This window comes from Macrotis lagotis, chromosome 5 (assembly GCF_037893015.1).
Source record: "Macrotis lagotis isolate mMagLag1 chromosome 5, bilby.v1.9.chrom.fasta, whole genome shotgun sequence".
NCBI classification, from domain to species: Eukaryota; Metazoa; Chordata; class Mammalia; order Peramelemorphia; family Peramelidae; genus Macrotis; species Macrotis lagotis.
In genome coordinates, this window is record NC_133662.1 from 159628886 (window position 1) to 159646815 (window position 17930).

Below are 17930 nucleotides of genomic sequence, written 5' to 3' on the forward strand. Positions count from 1 at the left end.
ATAGAAATTTTAAATCACATTTAGCAATTACTTCAATGAATGAGCCTTACTCAATTTTATAAAAATGAAAGAATGAAAGCTACATAGAAACCAGAGAAAGTCTTATAGGGATTTGAAGTGAACAAATATTTTTTCTACAAGATGAAGTATAGAATATTTTTTATCAGCCTGCAAAAATTGCAAGGGATTAAGAAAATGGAGAGAAATTTGATGCACTGTGGTTATATAGCCTTATCCATGAAGCATTTCCCTAAGGGCAAGGAGTCATTTATCCCAGGGATCCTTCCCCACTATGGGGTCAGGGCTCTTACTGGCAAAAAATACTCTGTATGAAATGCAGCCAGATTTAGGACACACAGAGAGCACACCACGTGGGGTATGTGTCCTGCCAAAGAGGGCCTCCTCACAATCCAAAATGCCTGGTGTCTGTTAGAACTTGCAAGGGAATTTTGTTTGCTTTATGAAGTGACTACTAAGTTCCAAGGGCCATTTAGGAATACTGCCCTGTGTATTGTTAAAGTAAGTTAATTAAGAAATGGTTTGTTTCACTCATTTAATGTAAGTACTATCATAAAGAACAGATTTACAAATCCAACTAAAATTGTCTTTCTAAGTCAGGTAATGGGGCTGTTAATATAGTAGAATATTTCTAGATTCCAAATAACTAAACAAGCAAAAATTTCTAATATTCTTTTAAAATATCTCTATATATTCTAAAAAAAATATCTCTATATATTTTTAACCACTAAAGTATTTGCAATTTATAAATCAACTACATGCTGGAGAATGCCACTTGAAATTTTTTATACTGTTAAGTTTCTGAGATAGGCCTGACACGAAATAATGGAGACAATATAACTATCACCATGTTTCAAATAATTTCTTTTAAGACTGTTTTTCTAAAATATAAGGCTGTTTCTTTAAGGGAAAAAGTTCTAAATTTGGAGATGGAATGACCTTGATTTTTAAAAAACTTACTGGTATTAATTGCTCAAATAATATATTTACTCATATAACAATTACTTAGGCCATTTTTTTCAGTCTTAAAATAGGGGAAGGAGCCCCAAGAGGGAGAAAAACCATTTAGGAGCCCAAGAAGACAGTCAACAGAAGCAGTAGAAGGCAGCACCAGGAACAGCAGGTAGACACTGTGACAAGGAGCAGTAAGCCCAGAGGTCAATCTGGTGGGAAGTAGTCTGAGGTGGGCTGAGGGAGAGAGGAAGGGATAAATCCTTTTGCTTCATAACAGATGCCATATTAGGTCATTGATCTGCCCTAAAACTAAGAACATTCATACAACTATCACAAAAGAGAACACCTATTACATAAGTCAATTTAGTAATCCTACAATCATATAAAATGTCAATGATTTTTCACATTTGCTAACAGTAATAAAGGAAAAAGGCAGAACAACAAACAAACAAATAAATAAATGCATGGACAATACTGACTCCTGCTCAGCATGACATCAAACAGAACTACTTCTGACCTCCATCTCAAGCTTTTGAAGAGACTTTGATCAAATGAACAGATGTTCTCAGTTTGAGATCAATGATTCAGGCTGTGCTATTTATTCATTGATAGCTATGCTAATCACTTCCCAAATCTCACTGCATGAAGTCTGATTACCCAGTTCTTACTTGGATTAACAATTTAGATTTGATTTTAGGCTTTAGTAAAATGTATTAAACTAGGGGATGGGAACTTTCTTAGCCTGAGCACCAGGTGTACTAGTAAGGAAAGAAATGCTTGGGTATTCCTGCAAACATACAACAGAGACAGAGAAGGAAACAAGGAAAGGAAAAAAAAATGAGTAGTCACAAAAAAGGAAGGAAATAGTAAAGGGGTAGAAAGCTTCAGTTTCTTTCTCTCCTCTGTCTACAAGAGTACAGAGTCTTATTAATCCTCAGATATCCTTCAACTGACCCTGCTAGTACCATAGGCTCTTGTATCCTTCAACTGACCCTGCTAGTACCATAGGCTCTTGTTCTATTTCACAAATAAACTTCCAAAAAATGAGATCCATCCCCCACTCTTAGCACCCTGTAATGGCTTTTGTTTCCATCCTTCTACTGAAGTTGCTCTCTCTGAGGTCACCTTGGTTAGTGCCCAGACCACTTGAACTTTTGTAGCTTCCAACAAAACTTATTTCTTATGTTTCTGTAAATGTGATTCTATCTCCCAGATTCTCACTCTTCTACCTTACTATTATTGCCTCTGTCATCCCCACCCTCCTTTTTCGGTGTTTTCTTCTCTCACTAAAATGGAAGTTCCTGGGGCTGCTAGGTAGCTTAGTGGATAGAATGGAAGTTCCTTGAGAATAGGGACTTTCTTTTTGCTTCTATATGACTCTTCAGTGCTTAGTAAAGTATGTGGTAACAGTGTGTTTAAGAAATGATTCCTTGATTCCTTCCTTCCTTCTTCCCTAAGCAGGTATCCTTTCCTCTTGTCCTTCTTCACACTCTCAATAAAGATCATTAAATGGTTTAATCATCTATTGGCAGCATTGAGGGGGTGCAGTAGATAGACAATGGGCCTGGAGTCAGACACTTACTAGCTGTGAGAACTAAAGTGGGCAAATCCCTTCATCTGTCTGCCTTTGTTTCACCAACTGTAAAAAGAAGATAATGGGGCAGCTAGGTGGCGAAGTGGGTACAGCACCGGCCCTGGAGTCAGGAGTCCCTGAATTCAAATCCGGTCTCAGACACCTAATAATTACCTAGCTGTGTGGCCTTGGGCAAGCCACTTAACCCCATTTGCCTTGCAAAAAACCTAAAAAGGAAAAGGATCTATGTGTACAAAATACACACACACACACACACACACACACACACACACACACACCAGCTCTTTTAGTAATGGCAAAAAATTGGAAACTGGGAAGATGCCCATCAACTGGTACAATGTCTGAACAATCTCTGGTATATGATTGTGATGGAACACTAATGTGCAATAAGAAATGATGAAATGATGAGCAAGGTGCTCTCAGAAAAATCTGGCAAGACTTACATGAACTGATGTAAAGTAAAATGAGCAGAATCAAGAGAACACTGTTCACAATAACACCAACACTGATCTACTGTTAGTAACTTAACTATTCTCAGCCTTACAAAGATTCAAGACAATTTAAAGGACTCATGATGAAAGGTGCTGCCCATCTCCAGGGAAAGAAGTAGACCTGAATGCAGATCAAAGATATTTTTGTTTACTTGATTTTTCTTGTTTCTTTTTAAATCTGTTTTCTTTCATAGTATGACTTATATGGAAATGTGTTTTGCATGACTATACATGTATAACCTATGAAAAATTGCTTGCCTTCTCAAAGGGAAGGGTAGAAGAGAATTTAACTCAAAATCTGAAAAAGAGAATTGTTTTTCATGTAAATGTGAAAAAATAAATTATTGAATAAATATGCTTCTTCCCTTCCCTTACATAGATGAGTTGAATTTCATCATGTCTTTTACCTGGACTACTGCAATAGACTTTCTACCTACCTGGTCTGTCTGTCTACTTCTAGTCTCCACTCCAACTCATTCTTGGTACAAATGACAAATTAATTTTCCTAATGCACAAATCTGACCCTCTCTTCTCTGATCAAAAAGTATCAGTGGTTCTCTATTCCCTATAGGAAAAAATACAGAACCTTAGTCCAGCATGTAGGGTCTTATGCTATCAATTCCTTAACAAGTATTTATTAAATGCTTGTATGTACCAATCCCTGTGCTAGTCATTGGGAGTTCAAAGTGAAAAAATGATGAGTTCTGCCCCCAAGGAGCTAACATTCTATCATCTAGCTTCAAGCTACCCTTCCAGACATATTTCACACTAATTCCTTAGCTTTGCTCCTTATTATCTTTGCAACCCTTGGACAAGATATTTGATCTCCTTTGGTCTTATTTTTCTCATATGTAAAAGAGGATTGGGTTAAATGATTTCTAATGAATCTTTACAGTTCTAAGTTCCATGATCCTTCTCTGCTCTATGTTGCAGCCAAATTGGACTATCTAATCCCCAAATTTGCCCTGCATTTTATTGCTAGTACAACTGGGCAGGCCATTTTTTCATGTCTTAAAACATATTCCCTCCATAGCTACATGTTGAAATCTTCCTTTTTTAGCTGAGTGTGATGATCAATGTCTATAATTTCTTGCACCTCTGATGGCTGGCTGGGTTCAGTAGCTCTGAGATGTCGCAGGCTAAGCTGCATTAAATAAGATATGCATTCAGGAATAGGAAGTCACTAGAGGGCCTGGGAAGTGATAAACTGTCCCTGGCTGGAAATGGCACAGATCGAAGTTCCTGTCAATCAGTAGTAGGACTGGGCCTGTGAGAAGTCTGTACCTTTAGCTTAGGCAACACAGGGAGATACAGCTGTCAACAAAACAATCCTTTCTATGTGTCTTAACTCATAGAATCTCTTCTGCATAGTCACCTGTGATATCCCTCTACGGACAGTGAGTTTTCTCTTCTCAAATTTTTGTATAATTCTCTGATATTTTGCATTCCCCTTATCATATTCTACCTTCTATTTACTTATGTACATATTATAATCCCATTATTACTTATGTACATATTATAATCCCATTATCAGACTGAAAGTTCCTTGAAGTTGGAGACAATACTGTTTCTAATTCTTGTATCCCCGATGCCAAGCACAGTTCCTTGAGCAAAGTAGGCATTTAATAAATGGTAGGTAGTGAAAGGAAGAGAAAATCAAGTGTTACATATGATGACTAATAAGAGTTCCACAAAAAAATGCCATGTCACTTAGTGTACTCACACTTTCTGATCTAATAAGTCCACTGTTGGAAATATATCATTTCAAACTCTGTGATTCTGACAACTGACTCTTTCCCTTGGTGTGAGTTTCTCTCTGTCCTCCATATACATAGATACACAGACACAGACACAGATACACCCACACACACCCACACACCCACACACACACACACGACATTCCATTCTACCCCTGTGTTTTTTGCACTGGTTGTCCTGTCTTTCCCTTCTTTACACCCATCTTACAGAATCCCTCTACTCCTTCAAGACATGAAGCCTTTCCTGAGCTCTCAACTCCTGTATGTGTGTATGTATGTATTTGTGTATGCATATATTTAAATAAATAAATCTCCAGTAGAATCATAACTCCTTGCTAGCAGGGTTGTTTCACTCTTTTTTATGTGTATACCTAAAACACAGATTCTGGCCAAATAGGGAATACTTTATATATTGATTGCTTGGAAAGTAAAAAGGATTTGTAGTCAAAAGACTTGGGTTCAAGTTGTCTGTCCTTTGTCCTACCTGTATGACCTTGGATGTGTGTTTAAGTCTTTTCATCCACAAAATGAGGACCAAATAATCTCTAATGTTCTTTTTAACAGTAAATTTATGGTTCAATAACTCTCTGCCTCCCTCTTGTGGTGATATTCACTCACCTAATACCTACATTTTAGATTCAGCTTTGCTTTAAAGCAGTAAGAAACATCCTTGTTCTCTGTTGCCCAGGTCGAATGGGGGAAAAGGAGAAAAATTTCTATAAACAGACTCTCACTTAACCACAAATCTTATCTATTTACACGGGCCAAGAAGCTGACAAGAAAACAGAACTCTTTAACAATGCTCCTTTTTCTGCCTCAAATTACAGGGATGTTTCCGTCTGCTGTTCTCTATGCAAGGACAAGGACACTACCTCTGGTCTTCTCCAAAATGAGAAAAAAGGAAGACAAAGCTAGCACCTTCAGGGCCATTTGGCAAAGAATGGCTACATATAGAGAATGACTTGAATAATTGTTAATTCTTGTAGCCACCCTGTCCAAATATTTCTGGATGACTCCTGTCATTTGGCAGCCACAGTTCTGTTGTGTTCTAAATTGTGCTTTAACGTGCCCTTGAATTATTGTTACCTTCACAGGAATATCATCTTCCTGATTTGCAGTCTCTGCAGTGAAGACATAGGAGATTTCTTTATGTGATGTTGTCTGTCGGCAGATGGCACACTTAATTGAGCTTCTGCGAGTACCCACGCTGTATTGCTCGATGATAATGGCAACGCATTCATTACAAAAACAGTGCCCACAGGTCAGTACTGACCACTAGAGAAAAAAAAGACAGTATCACTTGAGAAGGTTGCTCTCAAAGAGTCCAAAAATGTGAAAACAAAAAAGTTTGTGGGATGCAAAGAGTCTGAAAGTTACAATTTTAGTTTATCAGTAATAAACAATTCTAATATTTTAAAAGCAAACCAAAACTGCAACATATGATTAGTTTTGTTTGCTTCTTTTTTTAAAGAATCTATCTCTATGACCAGTAAACTCAAATCTAAAATTCTTTTTATTTTTTTATTACTTGATTCCCTCTTACCTTTTTGGTCTGCTTACATCTTAACTCATTGCCTTGCATGTTGTGTTCCAGAGACACTGATTTCCTTGAACAAGACATTCCATCTTTATAATTCTAGTGCTTTCACTGGTTATCATTCATACCTGGAACTCTCTGCCTCCTCCTCTCCTTTAAGTAAAATCACTCATAAAAGAAGCCTTTCAGGGCAGCTAGGTGGTGCAGTGGAGAGAGCACCGCCCTTGGAGTCAGGAGTACTTGGGTTCAAATCCGGCCCCAGACACTTAATAATAATAATAGTAATAATAGTAGTAGTAGTAATAATAATAATAATAATAATAATAATATTAACCTAGCTGTGTGGCCTTGGGCAAGCCACTTAACCCCATTTGCCTTGCAAAAAAAACAAAAAAAAAAAGAAGCCTTTCCTGATCCCCCTTAAGGCTAGTACCCTCCCTCTGTTGCATATCTCCAATATATTTTAAATATCTCTTCAATATACATAGTGTTAGCATGGTATCTTCTTCATTAACCTGAGCTCCAGGGGAGAAGGGTTTGTTTTTTGCCCAAGTTTGTATTCCTAGCACTTAGTACATAATAGACTCTCAATAATTTCTTATCTGACTGAGTATTGAGGACAGTTGTCTATAATAACTGTCTACCACCATCTTTCTGCTTAACTGAGTACATTTTTTATAGTCAACCAAAGCATCCTTCCATTGTTCAAAAAATAACAGAAATTCTACCTTTTCTACAAAACCTGGAATCTAAAGGGTACTTTTTCTTGACAGCACATCACCTGATCATGGAACTCACATTATCTTTTTGCTAACAGTCACAAAAAAAAAAATACAAATGCACTTTTTTTGAAATTCTAAAAATATGTCAATGCTTTTGTTCACTATTTGGATAACTGCACATGCCAATGTATACAGGTGTGTCTGCCATGAGCTCCCAAAGATCAGAGATCATGAACTGCTCCATTTTCTTTGTTTTGTATAGACTTGATGATGAAATCACACACATAAAAAGGAAAACCTTTTGTGAGAGGAAGTGTGGCATTGTATGAAGGGAACTGGTTCCTGAGCAAACAGGTACATAGACGGGGGGTGGGGGTGGGGTTGATTTCTACCTCCGACCCCATTTAGGTATGTCATCCTGATCAAACTATTTTTCCTCATCTGTAAACTGAGGATGCTCAGCAAGGTATCACAATTTATTAAGTGACAAAAGCAGTATTTGAACCCAGATCCTCTACTCCTCAAAGCCAGGGAGGCTCTTTCCACTGCTTGTACTCTTCAAGATTCCTCCCACAACACTATATATGACAAGTTTATCCATTCTGTTGTTGCAAATGCTACCTTGACCGTACAAACTTCTATGAACTAATGTGCACAAAAGAAGGATAACTGATACTTGTTGATTGCCATAATATACTTCTAAAAAGTCCCTCAATTCACAAGGAGGAAGTTGCATTTCTGCTGATTAAAAGTGGAACTCTTGCATTTTAAAAGAGCTAAGTATAGTATAGAGTTCTCCACAAAGCTAAGGGAGTATACCTTTGTAATGATAAATAAACACATTCTTCGTATTCTATTTCTAAACAACTACCAGCAAACTAAGTCAAACACACAAATTCAAATCAGCCTTATTCATTTTTCAAATTAAATATTTGGAATAAAGGAGTATAATTATACTTTCTCAAAATTTGATTTAATAAGATGAACTATGCTAAAAATAATATCTGATCTGCTTGTAGTAGATAGAAGACAGTTGTCAAGCAAATCATAAAACCTGTTTTTGAAACTAGCTTTTCTACTTATTAGATGACCTTGGGCATAAAGTTAAATTTTTTTCTGTGCCTTAGTAATCTTTTCTATAAAAGAAAGAGGTTGGACTAGATGATGTGTAATATTACTCTTGTTTCTAAAAATATAAGCAAGACCAGGTAATAGTAAGATGGATTCATTACAGACTGGACAATCCTGAGCAATGGTAACAAGGGGTGGTGAAGGTAGGCCTGATGCACAGGAAACCTGCCTTTAGTCTTTGAAGGAACACTTAGTCGGAACCTTGGGCAGGTCATTTAACTTCCAAAAGTCTATGCTTATAGTCTGCAAAAAAAGGGATAACATTTTCCCTCTTACCTCAGAAGATTACGTTGATGTTCAAATAAGCTCTTAATATCTGTAAATTATTGAGTGTTAAATGAATGTAATGCACTCTATTTTACCTGTTTCCCCAGCTGCCGAGCACAGATTGGACAAGGTTCTGGATTTACTCCTCCTGTGGTCTTATCTTGAGACTATAAAATATTATTAAGGAAAAAAAATCAAATGTTTTCAGGCAATTCATGCAGCTGAAATAAATAATCTTAAGAGCTCACATTAAAGCAGAATGCAAAATCAATTAAGTGGTCCCCACCTTTTGTTGCCTTAATTATTCCAAACATTACTACTTACAGGTAAGATCTCCCTGCCTTTAACCTATCCAACCTCTGAGGCTCTCCTCCACACTCCTGATCCAGGAATGTTTCTAAAGTGGCAGTTCTATGATTATGTAATGCATTATGATAATCACTGTAGGTTGTCCAATGCCTTCAGCATAAAATAGAATGCTCATTCTACTCCCTTTAATTTATTCTATATTCTGAGCAATATGAACTGTTTTCCATTTCCCATTTCCTCTTTTATGTCTTTAGATTGCACTACTTTTAACAGCTCATCTTTAAATGTCTTCTTTCCTTCAAGGCCTAACTTTGATGCCATTTCTTCAATAAAATCATCTATTGATGTGTACTGCTCTAAGGGGGAAAGTAGAAAGTAATGTTTTCCTTTTTTACATTTCTCAGGACATTTTACCTGATGAGATTCTCCTTTGTACTTTTCCCTGCTACATCTATTCTATTATCTTCTGGTCATCTGAATGTAAGCACTTGGAGCAGGAATGGAGTCATTGTATATATTTGTTTCTATATACACATATACTCATGAATACACACACACACACACACACACACACACACACACAGATAGATAGATATAAAAAATCTAAAGGATTCAGAACATATTACAGGTACTTTATAAATATCTGATTACCTGAACTGACACATTTCATAAATAGTGATTTCCCTGGTATATCAGAAACAGAATTAAGATACAATCTGATTAATATTGATAATTGACATATTCTATTATCACCAGTGCTAAGAAGTGTTTCCTCAAATGGAATATTAGTGCTCTATTCCAAAATCAGTACTTTAAAAACTTTTATGAATACACTAGGGAATGCAATTTGAGGCAAAATATAACATTGATAATTTTTCAAACTTCCATTCTAGTGTAGATTCCACTGCAAAGGAATGTTACTTCCCTTTAATTACTTACCAATTAAGATGTGAAAGCAATGAGATTTTTTTTTAGCCAAAGAAAGACTGTGATTAAGAAGGTTTTCCTATTTATTCTGCATCTACACCTAAGTCATACATTGCAAATTTAAATAATAAATTCAGAAAAGCAACAGCCTGAAATGCATTCTGATTACCACTAGCCTCTTTTTGCTTTCTTCAGCAAAACAAAAATCAGTAGAAGAGGGGAAAAGATGTTGTTGATGTGTAAGGAAAAGACCTGTAAATTAAAACTGAATATTAATTGTTCAAAATCTCTGATGCTGCTGTTGCTTGTCCTTTTTTTTTTGCAAGGCAGTGGGGTTAAATGACTCACCCAAGGTCACACAGGTAATTTATTAAGTGTCTGAGACTGGATTTGAACTCAAGTCCTTCTGATTCCAGGGTTGGTGCCACCTAGCTGCCCCTTGTCCTTCATCCTTTTTAGGGTTTTTTTTTGCAAGGCAAACGGGGTTAAGTGGCTTGCCCAAGGCCACACAGCTAGGTAATTATTAAGGTCTGAGACCAGATTTGAACTCAGATACTCCTGACTCCAGGACTGATGCTTTATCCACTACGCCACCTAGCCACCCCCTCCCTTGTCCTTCATTCTTGTAAAGGACCATGACATCAGGAAGGTGATGCCATGACAAGCACATGAATTGAGGGGGAGCTGTGCTAAGTCTTCAGCCTCACTTTCTCCTCCAGAATCATTGGGTCCAGTGGTCAGATATGAATCAGGACGACTGGAGATGGTCCTGGATGTGAGGCAATCATGATAAAGTACTCGTTCAAGATCACATAGCTAGTAAGCATCAAATATCTGAAGCTGGTTTTGAACTCCTGTTCTCCCAACTCCAAGGCCAGTGCTCTGTCCACTGCACCATCTAGCTGTCCTTTCAAAATCTCTATTAAAAAGTTTAAAGCAAGGGCATAGTCCCCAGGGGTAGGATTTAATGTAGGTGAATTTTTAAATGAAAAACTAAATTATCACCTAACTCTTTATAAGCTGGATGAAAAGCATAGGAATCTAGGTAAAGAAATAAAATTATTTATTTGGAAATTATCTTATGCAATATTTTTAGAATAACCTAATTAAAAATAATCCAATTTTACCTTTCAGGGGAAATATTTTCTAAACTTTACTGAAATCTAAAATAGATTGCTGATCAGAATGATTCAGGGGGCAACAGAATTTACATCAACACTCATACAAAAACTTATTCCATGGAAATTCATTACCATAACTAGATCAAGAATATAGAAAGTGTTTTAAGTAAATAAATCCATAAGCACTATATAAAAACATCAATATTTGATCTCTTTTAAATATCACTAATTATTAAATATTAACATGTCTATTTCCTGTTGATAGACATCTGCAAATATTTTTAAGTAATTCACATCTAATCATAATCTTTAGAAAATAAGTCTTAATAGTTAATACTCTATATAAATGAATACATCTATATCCATTGTCAAAAAATTGACTGCTGAATGAATCAGACCCATAACTAGACTGTAAAAACTGGTCTCCTGACAAATGACAGGAAGAAGTCAGGAGGCATGGGAATGGAAAGTTGGAGGAGGCACTTAGTGATGGGAATAGTAGTAGATCAATAGGTAGAGACTGTGAGAGTTAAGTAGGGCTTCTGTTAAAACTTCATTCCTGGGTTTCTCAGTCCCCAGGATTACTAGGACCCAAGATCTGGCTAAACCTGGGAGAGCAGAAAAACCCAGCTCTTGTTCAGTGAGCCTGGATCCACCTTCAGTGCCAATAGCAGGGCACTTTGCAACATGTTTTGCTATCTCTGCAGAGAAGGGACAACTAGAGGACCATGAAGGACCAGTCTGGAAGGACCCCACCTTGTTTTCCTCAGTCTTTGGAAAGAAAGATATTTAGGTAAAGAGAAAGAAACAATGCCTCTGTCCCTCCTCACCAAACTGGATACAACTTTGCCTGTGTATCCAGGTTTTGCTCTCCCTTTTTTTTCAAGCTTTCCCAAGTCACCTGAGCAAGAAAGTGGCAAACTTAGAAGAGGAAAGGGGGATTCTGGAATCTGGATTCTTGTAAGGCCTGGGGGTGGGGTGAAAGAGAATTTTTTCCTAGGTCTAGGAGTTTTCCACTGGTTCTAAACAAGGCTTACACTGGGAGAAAGACAGGGAGTGAGTAGAAGCATGTCAAGTAGATAATGACAGTGAGGTCCAATCCCTAAGCTCTTATTTGAAAGCCACACCACTCTGGATATGTCTCTACCTCTTCCTATCCTTCGAACTTTTTCCCTTCACAACTTTGACTTCTCAAACTGAGGACAACGTCACATCTCCCCCGCCCCCTTCAAGATGACAACTGTCCTGAGCACAGTTTGTAGTATTTGCTCCAGGTGCAAAAATTCTTATTTGTAGGTTTTACAGAGATCTCTTTAAATTCATGATCATCTGAATTTGTGAGGTTAAAAAAATTAAGACAGATGTGAGAACAAATATGATATCAAGTCAAGGGTAAATGAGGATAAATTCATGCTTCACATTTTGTCTTTTTCTAAATTACAAATTTCTCCATTCACAGTCCCAAAAGTCAGAGTCAACCTTTACCAAAAAAATCAATTGGGGTGGCTAGGTGGCGTAGTGGATAAAGCACCGGCCCTAGAGTCAGGAGTACCTGGGTTCAAATCTGGTCTCAGACACTTAATAATTACCTGGCTGTGTGACCTTGGGCAAGTCACTTAAGTCTGTTTGCCTTGCCAAAAAAAAAACCAAAAAAAAAAATCAATCAAGGCAAAAATCGGTTTTCAAGTTATATAAATACAAAAGCAGAAAAATTGCTGGTGTAAAAAGGTTCAGGTTTTTCAAGGTTCTTCTAAAATCCTATAATAAAAATGGAAATTTGTGGGCTATTTAACAAAATACTTTCTGGAAAAGCTTTTAAGAAAACAGTGTGATGTTATTCACGAAAAGTCATTCCATCTAAGAATCCGAGTTGTACCCAAGGTATATCCAATCATCCATTAGCATCTAACAACTTCTCGATGGTAATGCCATGATGACATGACAAGGTAACTACACTGCTCAGTCAAAATTCTACGAAGGTCACATTCTTAGATACAAACTTGACTGCGTTGTCACCTATGTCCAGACACTGGTGGAAGGCTATGGGAAAACAACTGCTATGTGACAGACACTATGCTAAATGCATATTTACCTTATTTCATCTTCATTCACAAGAGCTCTGTGGTTGCTATTATTATCACTTTTGACAGTTGAGAAAACTGAGGCAGGCAACCAAAACTTAAATGACTTGGTCATACAGATGTGTCACACTGAAAGTGGCTGAGGCTGAATTTTTGAACTCAGGTCTTCCAGACTCTAGGCCCAGTGCTTTACTCATTGTGCCAACTAAGAGATTCAATTAGTCTGGTTTCCTTATACAATACAAAACAATGTGAGGACAGCTTGACTTAAACTGACTTGATGGTTCACATTCTGTGGGTATAGCATGTTAATAATGTAGCATATTAATGGTTACTTTTAAACAAGTACAGTGTGTCAAATATCCTGACATATAATTATGCTAATTTACCATATTTCTTAGTCTCACTGTATGATAGTTATAGTTAGAGGGCATAATGGATTGTGTGATAGACTTGGCACTACTGAATTTGAATCCTATCTCAGATGCTTACTATCTTGTATGGACTGGGAAAGTTATTCAACTTCTCTCAGCCTCAGTTTCCTCATATATATAAATGGGGATACGTTCTTGTGAAGATCAAATAAAGTAATATTTGTAAAAGCTTTATAAACCTTAAAACACCATAAAAATGTCATTTTGGTTATGTACACATACACACACACAGGCGTGTCAAGATAACCACATTAACTAAATGCTATCCTTACTAATAAGCCAGGAAATACATTTTTATACATTACAGTGAAAAACTAAAGTTGAAAAAAAAATCTGGCAGACAGTTGTAGTATCACAAGTGATGTTTTGAATACTTGGATAAATTCATAAATACATTTTTTAAAGGAAAGCAGATATGGGTTGAGTCATATTCTCAGGTCTTTAATGGGTACTAAATGTCCCATAATACCTCAAACTCTATTGAAGATAGTTGTTCTACTAACTTCTTTCTAAAAGGGGAGAAAGTAAGGGAAGCAAAATATCTTGTGGCAAAAATTGGGAGTTCTGTTTTATACATTTTGGATGTGAACTACTGGGTCATCAAAAAATAACTTGAAAGGCTTAAGGATGTAACCCATCAAGAGACTGAATTCCCATGAAAAATTTATTATATATCTATCATCAATTTGTATAAATTATACCTTTAGCCTTTATGATAATTTGAGGCAGTGAGTTTCATAAGCATGTCATTTTTAGTACTTTTATTTTTCCTTTTAAGTCTGAACTAGTAATCTCTGGTTCTAGTATTTCAGGATAAGAGTCTCAAAAATGGTAGATGCTCAATAAGTATTTATTAGTTGAGTAAACAAAAATCACTTCTCTATATTCCTACATTCTGATGTCTCATCTCAGTGAAACAGTGAACCTAGGTTCTGATAGTGCCAGAAAAATAAACATGCTGGAGCAGAAAAGGCTTTGAGTACGGTTCTAGTAACATACTGTCACCAATTAAACACCAGAAGGTTGTCAAGACTAGTGGTGTCAAACTCAAATAGAGATGGATCCCTACAAGCCATATACTGACTTGGAAAACCTCAAATTACTATAATCTGTGTTTTATGGCATTTTAAAAATTGATAAACATTTCCTAATTGCATTTTAATCTGGTTCTAGTGGCACTCAGTTCTGTGAGCCACATTCTGTACACTGGCCATGAGTTTTACATCTCTGTTCTAGAAGAGGAATTATTTTCTTCACAGCAATTCACAAATATAGTTTACTAAAGTGTAGAGAGGTTTTTGACAAAAATGAAATGGTCAGTCTCTTGAAGAAGTGGTAAATATATGTGTTAAACTTGTGCACACCAAGTATGATTTTATACTATGGTTATGCTTCCTCTCTCAGTTCATCAGTTTATTTATTAAACAGTTATGTGTTGACTACAAATTAGGCATTGTTAAGTAGTGGCCTTGGGCAAGCCACTTAACCCTGTTTGCCTTGCAAAAACCTTAAAAAAAAATACTAAGGGCATGGGGTGGCTAGGTGGCACAGTGGATAGAGCACTGGCCCTGGAGTCAGGAGTACCTGAGTTCAAATCTGGCCTCAGACACTTAATAATTACCTAGCTCTGTGGCCTTGGGCAAGTCACCTAACCCCACTGCCCTGCAAAAACCTAAAAAAAAGAAAAAAAGAAAAAAAGGAATACTAAGGGCACTGGTGGGAAAAAAATGACCCAAGTTCATGTACTGATTGTAATGTAATTATTATTCCTTTATCTACTTTAATGTATGACTATACTTCTGATAATTTTTTTTTCCTTTGGCTTTACTATCGAGTAAATTCTTATAATTAAAATTTAAAAGTGTCATTTTTATGACAGGCTGGTTATTTTTTCTTTTACTTCACTGTTAAGTAAATGCTTATAGTTAAGATATATAGTTGTCATTTTTGTAATAGGCTGGTAATGTATAAACAGAGTACATTAATGAGTATTTAAGAGCTGAAATGGAGAAAAGAGGGAATGTATTCCCCAATAGGGTGTTACCTCTAGGATCCTATGAGAGTTTCAATGTAATTTAAAGGTCCCTCTCTGAGAACCTAGATATGCCTATGTGAGGAAAAGGTGCAGTAAGTGAAGCAGTCCAGGGAATGAAAGAACTACCTAAGCATAAAATGTAAAAATTATGAGATACAACTGTATGAATGGTATCCCTTACACATGTAAACTCACATGTAGCAATATACACCTTGCTTTGTGTGCCTATCTCTAAATTTCCTAAGGAGGATATATTCTTTTTATACCCCTTAGGAAAATATTAACAATAGTCAGATTTGAATTCATAGCTTTTTTAAAAAAACTAGACCTATGATTTAATATGTGCAAGGAATTCCAAGCACTAATTCCTTGACCAATGCATATCACTTGAAACTTTTCTGAAACTTATAATTTTAGAGAGTTGTCTGGGACACTCTATAGCTTTATAGTCTCAATAGTATAGAAAATCACGATTATCAACGGTAGTATTGCTTGATTTCCACTAGAGGGCACCATGATTACACAACATAAATAAAGGCAAGTATTACATACAACCTTTTCCAAATTAGTAAGGTAGAGAAGCTGGCCAAGTTTCTTCTGAAGCTGAGATTTGGCAACTGCCTTGTCATTCAATAGTTTTACTCGGTTTTGTTCCACCTAAAAAGAAAAAATACTTATCTCTATATTCTAATAAAAATGGTGAAATCATATTTAAATACTCACATTAATATATTATTAGCTAAGTTAGATAAGGGTATCTGCAATTTATTTAGTCCATGAAAGTAAAATTTGCAAGGACTCTTCTATGAAGAAACTGTAAAATAGTTAAGTTTAGCATGCAAAAAACAAAGATTTGGCAGTAAATTAAAAATATTCTATTTTTCAGACACACAAAGGGATTTATACTAGAACAGATAACAATTGTTCTTTTCTGATGAAGAGTTAAAATAATAAAATACTAAATTTAAGGACAAGACTTTTCTAGCTTGAAAGGAGATATTGGGGAAGAGGACTAAAATATTCACAGGACTTCTTTTCTGAAATATTTTTTGTAAAGAATTAGCAATCTGATTATGTCAGCTTTTAATCCTGTAGGATAAAGGGGTCTTGTACATCTAAACATTAAGAGTTATATACATAAGTAGGCTCACTATGACTTGTGGACTGACTCACTGCTTACACTACATAACTTCCAGGTCTCTGATGTCAGGTACATTCTTTTGAGCTATACTGCCTGTATCTGACTCATTGGCAACCTACTTCATGAGGTTCTATTATGTGAAGAACAGGAGGATTGGGCTTTGGTTCATCAGGATGCCTCACTCTTAGACGTTCTGTAGCCATTGCAAGTTCATCAATAGCAGACACATGATCCCTCAGAACCATCCAATATTCATGAAGCAACTGTACAAGAAAAAAATTAGAATAAAAGTTGTGAACAGTTCTGGAGATAATTCAGTAGAAATCTTCACTGAGATCTTTAGGAAAACCTAGTATTATATAATAGGACAGAAAGTTCACAGTTCTCTGGCCATGTAACATTTAAGAGAGGTTGCCAAGCACCTGTACAAAATGGCTCATTTATTTCTCTATCCGCACAATTTTAGTTTTCTAATTTGGTAACTGGCAATTCCAACATAATACAGATGAACAAAAAAAAAAAAAAGGAAAGAGGAATCAAACACAGAGGTAATTCAGATTAATAATGTAGGAAGCTTGGGCTAACACCCTTTTAAGGCAAACATGTGATATCAAATTCTTACTACCATTCCTTTGATTTCCCACTACTTCTTCAAGGTCACTCTAGTAGGGAAAGTACACCACAAATTATATGATCACGGCACATGAGGGATGGGGCTTGAATCTAGGTCCTTGGTTCCAGAACTAGTGCTCTCTCCCCTACTGTATTAAGCAAGGGAACATGCAGCAATATAAAATATATAATAGGAAAGTGCTGATCTAGGCATTAGACAATTTGGGCTTTGGTTCTGGCTCTGCTGCTAACTGGCTATGTGACCAGCTGGCAAAGTCACTTCCAAATCCTGGGCCTTATTTCCCCTCATTTTAAAACTAAGGGATTAGTTTAGATAACCTCTATGTTACTTTTCAACATAACTAGATTAGTAGCACCTTGAGGGTTGAATCCATATCTTGTCATTCACGTATCTCCTACTCTCTCCTCACCTCTATCTCACAGAATCCTTTATAGGAGATTTAAAAAATCCTTAGACTTGACTGAATGACTCATTGAGGGCTCTGGGCACTATTGTCTCAACTACTCTGGCCCCTCAGTTTCTTCATCTGTAAAATGACAGTTCTGGACTAAATAATCTCAAAGCTTCTTTCCAATTATAAATCCTAGAAATTTCTGAATCAATATTACAGAGACTATACAAAAATCACTATAATTTAACATGCAGTTTTTATATAACCTACAAAATCTTTGAATTTACTTATCTAGCTGCAATTATCTGCTTAGAATGCTTATTTCTACCTAAATTTTCCATTTGTAGATGAAACTCCATGCAACTGTTTCATCTATACGAATAATT

General features: G+C 36.2%; 1 protein-coding gene across 4 annotated transcripts in view; it reads right to left on the minus strand.

The window, feature by feature from the left end:
* Window positions 1–17930, minus strand: part of SHPRH (SNF2 histone linker PHD RING helicase) — a 113420-nt gene that overhangs the window by 28586 nt on the left and 66904 nt on the right. For all 4 annotated transcript variants that reach the window (XM_074187781.1, XM_074187782.1, XM_074187785.1 and 1 more), the window contains 4 exons: window positions 16639–16782; window positions 15934–16035; window positions 8567–8638; window positions 5901–6089 (listed from right to left, as the gene is read on the minus strand). In XM_074187781.1, the coding sequence (XP_074043882.1) occupies window positions 5901–6089; window positions 8567–8638; window positions 15934–16035; window positions 16639–16782 (507 nt within the window). The remainder of the gene's footprint in view (window positions 1–5900; window positions 6090–8566; window positions 8639–15933; window positions 16036–16638; window positions 16783–17930) is intronic.